General features: G+C 41.5%; 1 protein-coding gene across 2 annotated transcripts in view; it reads right to left on the bottom strand.

Moving 5' to 3' along the window:
* PLPPR4 (phospholipid phosphatase related 4) overlaps positions 1-11479 on the bottom strand; it is a 30736-nt gene extending 19257 nt beyond the window's left edge. For both annotated transcript variants that reach the window (XM_059822151.1, XM_059822150.1), the window contains exon 1: positions 11402-11479. In XM_059822151.1, coding sequence (XP_059678134.1) covers positions 11402-11479 — 78 coding nt within the window. The remainder of the gene's footprint in view (positions 1-11401) is intronic.
* Positions 11480-11733: the final 254 nt, after the last annotated feature.

Raw genomic sequence — 11733 nt, forward strand, 5'->3', positions numbered from 1 at the left:
GGTAGAATGTGTATTGTTTTAATTACAAAATGGAATAGGAATTTTCCTGTTCCTAATTAGAATAATAAAACCCCCAACCTCATTTCACATATCTTGACTAATAAGTCTTTATACTCTTACTTCCTTGGTTGGCTAATGGAGAAAGATCCCTGTTTAGCTTGTAATTTAGACCTGTAAATGTAGGGTTTGACCTAAGTGGGTTTGTTTGGCTTAGAGTCTTAAAGTCAGGACCATAATGAGCATAGCTGCTGAAAAGGTTTGATTTGGGGTTTATTTATTTTTTGAAAAAAATATTTTTTTCTTTTTCCTCCTGTTATTTTCTTAAATTGTAAGTTAAAAGCTTTTATTAAGCCATAGGACTTTGCCATTAATATTAATTAATGTTATTAATATTTAAAAAGATTTTGCTGTATTGGGCTAGGAATTGTCTAAGCATGAGAAAAGATGATCTGTATTCCCAAGAGCTCAACAAGGATGTAAATACCTAGAGATCTTGTAAGGAGAAAAATAAAAGGTGAAAACCTCCTGTATGTTACATAGTGCAGGACAAACCAAAAGAGCATTTGGTAGCACAATAACATCTCTGAATCGATGGGATATGTAACAAATCTTCCTTCAGGCCAAGAGCCACAAGACATATATTACATATTGCAGAGAACTGAAAGGAGAGATGGCTGTGAGAGGAGTTCAGAGGTGGGAGATAACAGTTCTTCAGGTTTCCCCATCACTCTTCCGTGGGACATGCTGTGATTGCTCCTGGGACTGTTTTGGGGCGCTCCTGGTTCACTTGTGAGGGTTAAGATTACCCAGGACCAACAGTGCCAGCACAATTTGTTATTGGTCATATGATACAGCCTATGCATGGAAGCCACACTGGTCCTGCCCAAAACCCACAAGTTGGCTACCCCTTAACCACCAGGCCCAAACTTGCTGGGTCACCCCCAGGTAGATGGAAATGCTTCTGTTAAACTTCCCGATTAGTTTTCCATGGCTTCGAATGCATGAAAAGAGGAACCTGTAGAACTGTAAGCCACTAAATATAGTATTGTCATTGCTACTAAAAAGCCACAGATTTTTGTACTGAGTTTGCAAGGACTTAGGACTGGGGCTTGTCAAACATGCTTTGTCTGTACTTGTCTTGACCTGCCTGGAGCTTTGTTTTTATTCGGTTTAATTGTAACAGCAGTTTTTCTAACAACCTCAGAAATTAGGCTATGCCTAATTTGTCTTACTTTCACATATCTTTGTATGGTTTTGATTTTTGTATTTATATCTAGTAGTAACAAGTAGTTATTCCATATAAAATGAGCTATTTATGACTCTAGTGCAGCGCATCCCAAATCCTTTGTCAGGAGCAGTATGATGTTGATGGTGATTCTTCCTCACTCTAGGAACCACTTGGGTACATTTTTATGTTTGCTAATGTGCTTTTATACCTTGGTCTTTCTCTTTTGGTCTGTCTTTCAAATTACATCCCAATTTACTATATGTGGTATGGTTTACATATGTCGGATGCTTGTTCTTTATACTCTTTGTTACCCCTAGAATCAGTTTTGCCAGCTGCAGTTCTGTATTTTCTTTATCTGACCATTGGGTGAATTGTTTTCAGCCTTGAGGTCTCTTATCCTGCACCTATAACTCTACATTGCACACTCTGTAATACAGGAATACAGGTCTGGTATGACATCAGAGGTCTTGCAGATGGGGCAGTGGAAGGCCAAGCCTTAGTAGGAAAATCTTATTGGAGTAGACAGAACCCTAAATAGCACAAGGTTGTGCTTTGGATAGCTCAGCATCTGGGACACTGACTTTTGTCTCTGGCCTTCCACCAGGCACACAACCTGTTGTTCTGAAGGAAACACTGAACTGCTTGCTCTTGAGTTAAAATGTAGGACCTTTAACTTTACTATTCCACAGGGTCTCTGCAGAGCCCTAAATTTCCAACTCAAGGTGCTCCCTCTCCTCGGAGAATTTCCAAATAATCAAAGCTTCACTAAAACCACATTCTCTCTGCAAGAGTTACTGGCAAGTCAGTAGCAATCAGATATTGATGGTTTCTTAAATGACACCATGGAGACAGTGAGGCTCAAACCAAAAGAAAGGCAACAAAGGCAACAAATAAGCAAACAAAAGGCAACAAATAAGCACTGCCCTCCCCCCCCGCCCTTACCTTGAAAGAATATGCAATGGGATACATACATAATTCAAAACTCTCTGGGAATCAATAGCTTCTATAAATTCCCGTTCTCTAAAACTGTACACTGGTAGTTATATATCCAACTCTTATATTTGCCAGCACTTAACTAAGCAAAGAGTCCATATTTATCTTCAGGAGAATAATGTCTTAAAATCCCTGGGCTTTGTGAGAGTGCAACCATGGAGTGTCACATTCTCAAATGTCTGAACCTGTTTTGTAGGTTGCAGTTATGTGACCTCCCTTTGCTTTGCTAAAATGCACTACAGGCATTATCTCTTATCGTGAACTCATACCCAGCTCCTGTGGTGGTGTTGTATTGCGCTGTGCTGGTGGCTACCAGCAGACACTCTTTAAATACAGGTTACAAAAGTGATTAGCCTGGGCTGTATTTCAGTCAGGCTAAGTAGGGGGAAAACCGAAATGCCCCTCTTACAATTACAGTTGCACACTGAAGTCACTGCTCAGTATGCTGGCCAGAACGACTTGAGTGATTTCCCTTGAGGCTGGATGCAAATACAAAGGCTGTGGAATTTATTAGTTTTGCCTGCCTGGATAAAAGATAGGCAGAAAAGTGAGAAGCAGTATGTATGCAGCTTTCAGATGAAGTCAAGGCATGATTAGCCCGATGCAGAATAAAGATAGTATGACTAGGCCACCTGTCAAAAAGGGTCAAGGGATGCCCAATATGCTATTCAGAGCTTTTACATTTTGTAAATAATTTTTAGACTTGGATAGCCAGGAAATTCTTAGATCCTTAGGTCATTCTGCAACCCTTCCACAGCAAGCAAGGAGTTCCTGAGCATGGGAGCTGCCTCCTGGTGTTTCTCTTGTTTCCTGGGAATCAGGGAATCTTTGTAAGCGATCAAGTAAATAAACAGGATTGACTCAAAGAGATAGCTAATGAATGCCATCGGTTTCTCATCATGGAAAAAATACCAGCCAAGTACTTGGGAGAAGAATGGTCTATTTAATAATTATGTTGTGTTCGCACTGCGAGGCTGTGGCATTGTGGAAGATTCTATTAAAATGGATCATGAATGTCAGTCCTTGTGCCAAAGAATTCATGGTCTAAATGATAAGGCGCAACAGATGGATGAGACAAAAAAGTGGGCTGTGGTGGGTTGGAGGAGACAAGGTATTCTATTCTTAGCCAACTACTAACAGTGATTGCAGCTTTCAACTGCCCTGGCTGTTGTCCTGTTGTACTTCACTGTGGGATGCACAAAAGACAGGAGGAGAGAATGGAAGAAGGACAGGTCTCTCTTATCCTGACAGGAATGAATACTGAGGTCATGACTATGATTGAATAGCTTCCAGAAATGGGTCAGGAAGAAGAAATGGTATCAGCACAAATTCTGCCATTTTCTCTTTGTTTTTGAGAACCCATGGCTCCTGCTTAGCTACACCAGTGCTGTACCTTCACCCTCAGTGAGACTGCTGTGCAGGGCTAGAATTAAGACCAAGCACAAGCTCAAAAGCATTGCAAACTGGGCTGTCATGAGGTCTTTTGAGAGACAGTACTAAGCACAGGATTGCTTGACCTAAACATCAGGTTTGTAGATTTTTTTTTAATGTTCTAAACTTAATTCTTAAATGCCTCAGGCTTATAAGAGAAGGCCTTCAGGCTTTTCAGAAGTCTAAGATGTGCATCTGTATAAAGGCTTTTTGCTTTTCTCTCTGAATTCATGTTTCTGCTGCTTCTTGTCCCTTTTTTGGATGGAGGTTTCATCTGGTCCAAAGCCATAAGGAATTGGTCTTTTCTCTAAAGGATTTTTACCTCACCATTCTCTAAGTTTTGTGGAAACTAATTGCAGAGACATGATATGATGGTCTTTCTTCTCCTAGATTTAACACTATTGGATTTAATTTCAACTCACAGTTTAATTTCAAATCCCAGGTGTCACTGAAATCTATTATCATTACCATTTTGGAAAATTAAGTTATCCTTATTTCCAGCATTGATTTTAGAGCTTAATTTCATTGTTCGGTGACTGCCAATTAGAGTCTAGCTTTAGAAATACAACAGATACCTTCGTGCAACTCATCAAAACTCTTGATCTTTTGCCAAATATTAATAGAAAACCTCTCAGTCTGTGTAAGACCAAAACCAGAGATGATACATCAGTGATAAAATTCCTATTTATTTCAGAAATCTCAAAGTCATGCTGAATGCATGGTAATCCTAAAAGTGCTCATTTCTTTTTTTTTGATAAATGTATGTGAAGCAGCAATTACACAGGGAGAAACCAACAAAATAAAAATTGTTTAACAAAAATATTCTCAGGCAGGAATTATCTAAAAATACTTTAAAAATATTTCTATTTAATTAAGTACATGTGCTTAAATAGAAAACAAGTCCTTAGGCAGAAATTTTACAACACAAAAAATACCATTAATGTATTTCTTTTCAGTGTTACTTCAAATGTAATTGATCATAGAATCATAGAATGGTTTGGGTTGGAAAGGACCATAAAGATCATCCAGTTCCAACCTCCCTGCCATGGGCAAGGGCACTTTCCACTACAGTAGGTTGCTCAAAGCCCCGTCCAACCTGGCCTTGAACACTTCCAGGGATGGGGCATCCACAACTTCTCTGGGCAACCTGTTCCAGTGCCTCACCACCCTCATGGTGAAGAATTTCTTCCTTATATCTAATCTAAATCTACCCTCTTTCAGCTTAAAGCCATTACCCCTTGTCCTATCACTACATGCCCTTGTAAAGTCCCTCTCCAGCTTTCTCACAGGCCCCCTTCAGGTACTGGAAGGCTGCTATAAGGTGTCCCCAGAGCCTTCTCTTCTTGAGGCTGAACAACCCCAACTCTGTCAGCCTGTCTTTATAGGAGAGGTGCTCCAGCCCTCTGATCATCTTTGTGGCCCTCCTCTGGACTCGCTCCAACAGAGATGATTCATTATATTAATTATTATTACAGTTAATTATGATTATTGATTAATTAAATCAATGATTGAATTATAATCAATTAATAACTACAAACAATGAGATTTAGGATATTGCACGTATTGTTGATTATGAAACTTCTTTTGTGCTCCTGCTGCAAGGTTATGGTAAATCAAGAACAGCAACACTTCAAAAAAAGGCAGTTGTTTTCGGGTCAGTGTTACCAAACTTCAGCTAGAAGTTTCCTCAAAAACCCCATCTCTAGGGGACAAAGCTGCCAATCCCTACACAATACTACAATTTATTCTACTCTCTAAAACTCTAAAGCTCCTGTATACATAAGGTTCCAGAATAGGCTGTTATTTATTAATTTTGGTGGCAGAGTAACAGATTTTTAATAATTATAGAAGAAAATCACAGAGAGGCGTATAAATTTTTGGAAGAGGTTATCATTTGGAAGAATGAATCTCCTTTAATTTCTAATGTATTTGGCTCTCCTTTTACTACTGGGGTATTAGGTCAGGAGGATGGTGCTGCACTGAAAAGGGAGCAGGGCCTTCTTTCACGATGAACTACTCAAACTATACACTTGCTAAGCAAGTAGCCAAACACAGAAGGAGATCTTACATGTGGCATTTGCATTTTTCTCCCAGGACAGCCTTGGCATAGGCCTGACACCTCCCCTTTTGTTTCCCTTTTCTGCTCATTTTCTGCTGGAAGCTGGTAGTATGCAGGCTGCTCTTCTATAAGCACAGAAGTAATGTGGAGGGTGTAACATTGATGACTTAGCCAATGAATTATATAGCTACTTTGAATGCATAGCAACCTCCTCAGGCCTCAGATAGCCCCTTTAATATTTCGGGGATGCTGGTCTCTAACGCACTGTTACGAACAAATCTGACGTCTATCCTCTGTGAGTCAGCTACATGACAAGCTCAGCTCAATGAGCAGACTGTTAAGTGTATTTCTCTTTCTTCCCCTCCCCTCACACAAGGTTGACTCTTTTGAGAGAAAAAACAATGTATTTAGAAAGTATTATGCTACTTCCATAGTATGGGAATAATTTCATCTTCTACAGTTGGGGTTTTTTGTTGGATTCTTTTTTCCCCCACAAGGCTAATTTAAGCATAACAGAAAACTTATCTAGAGAGAACTGTGGCTACACTGTGCCTCCAAGACACAGTGGTATAGTTTAAGTCTTACACTAGATCCAAACATCCTGTTCTTAGGAAGAAAGATTTAGGCCTATACCCTACTCTCCCCCTACTCTTATTCCAATCACTGCACTCCCTTGGCTTTTTGTGTCTTTTGCAGTCACACCTATACATGACTTGCAGGTGAAAAAAGTGCATAATTTAAATGTGGTGGGTCATTCATGGTTGAATAGCTGAAAAAAATTCTACATATGACTGAGAAGTGGCACTGAGGTACCAAGTGATGTGTACAAACATTTGACATTTCAAACCTAGCTCTGTCAGTGTACATTAGAAACAAAAGGAAATAAAGCGCCTGGTGCTGAGACACAGTGAACATTCTCTACATGCACTTATTTCAGTGGAAGCTGATGACCTCCTGAGTTTTGCAGCCTGGAGTCCTACAATGATACAGATCTTGGTGCTTTCTGCTGGTGAGCATTCCATCTCCTCTGGGGAACAAGAAAAATAAGTGGTCTTCCAGTACTGAAAGAAGTGTTTCCAAACAATCCTGGCGTAATTAACTCCTGGCTGTGCTCTGGAAAATGTAGAAAAAGAAGCTCCCTGTATCTGTATGCATGCATCATACACAAGAGTCTAGAAGACAACGTAAGGAAAAAATTTAACTGCACAAGGGACATTGTCTGAAATATCCCTGATTTTAGTCTCTGGAAGTTAAGCAACCAACAGATGAAGGCTGTGCCACAGAAACACAATTTAGCTGGAGAATAAGTGTATCAAGTCACTCAGATTGACAACACCTTGGTATTTTGCATTCCCACACCCGGGGCACTGGATGAAGCAATAGCGCCACTGAAGTCAAAGGCAAAAGTCATAGCGACTTCTGTGAAACCAGGATTTAAACAAGCAGTTTTTGAAGTGGGATGGCATGGGTGAAGACAGTCTTTTTCCTTCACCAAGAAGAAAAGTATCTGTCTGTCCTGCCTCTAAAGTGTGACCATTCTACCAGGAACAGAAACTACATAACCCTGGAAGTTTTCCAGATTCCTGATAAAATGCAAGACATCAATATTTCTTCTGTAAGTGAATATATTTATGATATACTCTGAATATGCTGAAGAGAAAGTCAGTTAACAAAAAGCAAAGCTTATTCCAGGAATACTCATTTTCAGTATCTCCCAGACGCATGTAGACTTTTTATCATGAAAATGAATTCCCACTAGACCAGAGGGACTATGAATTTTCATGGCAAGTTTTGTCTTTCTCAGCTATGCAAATGAAGCTCAGATAACCCATACATTCTACAGAACCCTAAAATGCCACAAGCATAATTAGGAATAAAACAGGCCAAGCTGCCTGACAGTGCCGATTACCATGTGTTTCAGGTAAGCGTGATGCACAAGGCAATCTAAAACTATTCAGCTCTCAGGAGTGTGTGCTGATCACAGGCTCTGCTAAGCAGAAGTATTACCAGTGTTTTAAAATAACCTCTAAAACATTCTTACGATACGTAGGATAAATCATCAACTTATTTTATCTTATGAATCATGAAACTTGAAAATATGTAACTGAAAATGTGTTAAGATTTATTTCATAATGCTCATTTGTTTGCCTCTGATGTTTTTAGAGAATGACCCATCCACATTTTTCAGAAGCTCCATCTCTTCATTTTATTTCCTTTTCATTTCTATGTCTTCCAAAGCTCTAGCCTGACTCTCCTTTTGCATTTCCTGTGTAAATGAAGAATAGTTCTAGTGATAACAATGATCTTAAGAGGGGCATATTGGTTTTATGTTTTAACTCTGCTGTTGGTAAAATCTGCTAGTTTGAATTATTCTTAAATTAGACTGAAACCAAAATCGGGCCCAGGGTATTTCTTTTTAAGTTAACCATCAGTTGGTCTGCATACATTCTTCATAATCATATTTTATCCAATCCTGACAGTTACTGCCACCAAACACATTTGTTTACAGGAGCTAGTCTCATTCATAACACATTCTTAAGGAACTTAATAGCAGAAAACCCTGCGTTAGAACTGTATTTGTTTGCTGCTATTTCTAAAGATAAGGTCCTTCTGAAGCACAGAATCTGTCTTTACTTGTTCTGCATACCTGAATTATATTAGTTATTACAGATATTTTTTCACTCTTTAACTGTATAATATATTTCATTTGTATAACATGAACACATCCCTTTCCTACTGCTTTGGAATTTTTACTTTCTCCTTGACCCAACATCCTTTTTTCTGTGTCTTTCCTTTTGTCTAGTGTTTGAGAGAAAAAACAGCACTTTTTTTTTTAATGTATTTTCTAAACAATCTGCTTTTCCTTTGACCTAGACCTCCTCAGTCTTGATGCAAAGTGGATGACAGCAAACCCTGATTTTCTTGGTTGAAGGTGCAAACTTAATGTGCTATGGGTTTTTTTGTTGCAATTCAGGGTGGGGAGGGACTGTCTGCTATGAATGGGACAGGTAAAATGGAAGTGAATGAGTGGCAGAAGACAAAAAAAACAAAAGAATTGACAGCATTCAGAGGAAGGAGGTTGAAAGCCTGTTTCCCATCATCTGTTCAATCACCATTCATGAAAGTAAAAGCTTTAAAATTCAGAGAGCCTTAATTAAATAGGGTAAGTTTTATTTTTAAGTAGTTGGCTGTTGTTGGATTGCATTAGGAACTTAACCTCCTGCTTACAAAGGAAATCCCTATCACATAGCAATGCCAGTCAACCACACTGGGTGACTCCTCTGTCCCTTACACTTGTGAACTTCTCATTGCAATTAAATTATCTTTGATTAAATCGCTCTTTATGAGGTGCAACTTAATCTTTGGTTCTCCTTGAGCCAATCACAATGGAAGAATCTAAGCCATCACATCCTTCTTCTGATGCTGTTGAAATGCTGGCATCAGCCTGTGCTACAAAGCTCTAGAAAGGCATTCTCATTAGTCTGATTAGAATTAGTGCGTGTGTGGGTAAATGCAGGGTGGGTGTACACAAGTAACACAAGCTAACTGTTTCTCTCTAAATATCATATGAATTGTTGTCACCCTTTCACTCAAGTGATTTGAGTATTCAACTAAAACGTGGGAAATGGTTTCTAATTCTCCTGCTGTGTAATGGGAGAGGGCTGATAACTCACCAAAGTGTTTCCTAATCAGTGTTTAGGCTCAGGTGTATTGCAGTCAGTTTTTTTTCTCTTGGTGTTGCTTTTACTTGTACTGAATACCTACATGTTTATCTGTTCAAGAGGGGCCATCAGTCTGCAGTTCAATAATTAGAACTCTCTCCTGGTGGAGAAGGGCTCACGCAGGCTCTGGACTCTGCTCCTGTGACTGAGTAACATAGAAGTCCTAAAAGTTCATTAGGACACCATTCTGTTAAGTGAGGACTCGCTCTCAGACCTGCTGGGTGTTGAAGAGATCTCCACTTCTTTTTACATCTAGCTGTAAATGACTTGCTGAAGGTCTTAAGAGTCCACACCAGAGCGGAGAATCCTTTGCCTTATTCCTTGTAACAGCTACAGGGAACTTCTAGGGGAACTACAAGTATGCAATTAATATTATATAAGGCAACTCTTTTGAGTTTTGTGCTGCTGCTCTGTATTTCATCCCATCTTGCTGCAAGCCAAAGCACAGCCCACCAAACAGCACAGTTCTGTTGTGTCTTGCAGGATCTCTACATCGTCCCCTGCATTACAGTTATGCCCAAGCTGAGGTCCAGCAATCTCCCTTCCTGTTTGGATTCCCAAAGCAACAAAGATAGCACACTGAGCAAACCCCTAGCTTTTTTTAGGGGCTTCTCCAAGCTTGACCTCTCCCTCCTCTGCAAAGCTAATGTAAGAGATATGGCACAGCAAGCGCCTTCCATCAAAGGGCTTTTCTTGAGCAGGCCTAATTACATGGATAGGATGTGTTTGATGCTTCCATATAACCAGACTCTGCAAAGCTTTCCAGTTGGTGCAGCTTAGTTTGAGTTAGCTCCTGACCATGTCCAGGTGCTTAGGGAGCGCAGGGGACAGAGACACTCTACTGATACCTAAAATCCCTTCTCAGCCTGACCCCTTCTAACTCCAACTGAACCTCCAAAGCCCTTCAAGTGCATCTGAAAGAACATAGTTTCTTTTTTGTATTTCACCCAATGTTTATATTTTAGAATTTTATATATTAAATATTGTATATATTTTTATGCTTTTATTTAGCATACCAGTTATAGTTAACTTACACCAGATTTTACCATTAAGTTCTTCACATTCTTTTCACAACCTCTCTGTGAGGTAAGCTACATGGTGCCTCAAAGTGCCTCAGCCACTTCCCTGTGAGTGGGATCACCTGAAACACTTTGCTCAATCCATAAAACATCTTTACCTCCCTCTTACTGCTGTGCCATTAAACAACTCACATCAAACCAATTTCCTTAAGCTTAAATTGTGTCTACTCATGATCTTATAGAAGCACATAAGTGACTGTACTTTCCAGGGGGGGCTAAATGCCTCCAAGTGACACACCGAGCAGCTAGTGCCTCTGCAACTCCACCTGCTACCAGCTGAGCAGCCATAGCAGGTTTTGCTCTTTAAGATATGCCGAGAACCTCATTCCATTTTCAAAAGAGACGTTTTTAGCTCTGTTAGAGGAAGCACATAATCCAGGGGTTGGTAAAAACATGCCACTGATTATCATTTTGAGAACATTTCTGTTTTCCTAAGCACTCCCTTATGGATGCGATTTTTATTCTACCAAAGCAATGCGAGCGGCTTTTGCCTAGAAGCCAGCCCTTCTTGAAACATGTCTTCCTCCCGAGAGGTTCCTGTGCACATAGCATGATTTAGTTGAGCAATCCTTTCATTTTCTGAGTAATTCTTAGAAATAATTCCCACTTGAAAAGACTGCAAAGAAGAGGTTAATTTATGCCTGCTCCTTACGGGGGGCTTCGACGCTGATTTCGGTAAGGCAAAGCAGCACGTTGGGATTTTGCATCAGACGGTGCGGAAACGGTGCCGAGGCGAGCTCCCTCTCCGCGGGGAAAGCGGCATTCCCCGCGGAAAGGCTCCGAGGCGCGCCGCTCCCCGCGCCTGCCGCCAGCCCCCCGCGCCCGCCGCCAGCCCCGCCGCCCCCGCGGCTGCTCCCGAGGGGCCCGCTCGGCGGGGGCGACCACTCACCTCCACGAAGTAGAAGCAGGGCAGGAGGGTGACGCTGTCCTTGGTCACTTTGCCCTTTTGCCGCTCCTTCGCGGACATGCTGGCGGGGGCTGCGGGCGGCGGAACCGCGGCAGCGCGCTCCCCGGCCGCTCGCAGCCGCCCGCCGCGGGTCTCCGCCCGCCGCCGCGCCGAGCCCCGCGCCGCCCGCTAGCGCGTCCCCTGCGCCGTGCGCGGGGCTGACGTCAGGAGGCTGCTCGGCTGCGGGGGGAAGGGGCCCGGCCCCGCGGCGGGGGTGCGGGCGGAGGGGGTCGCGGCCGCCTTAACTCCTTCGCGCCGGCGCTCCGCGGAGTGCC

Source organism: Gavia stellata, chromosome 10 (genome assembly GCF_030936135.1).
Source record: "Gavia stellata isolate bGavSte3 chromosome 10, bGavSte3.hap2, whole genome shotgun sequence".
Taxonomy (NCBI): domain Eukaryota; kingdom Metazoa; phylum Chordata; class Aves; order Gaviiformes; family Gaviidae; genus Gavia; species Gavia stellata.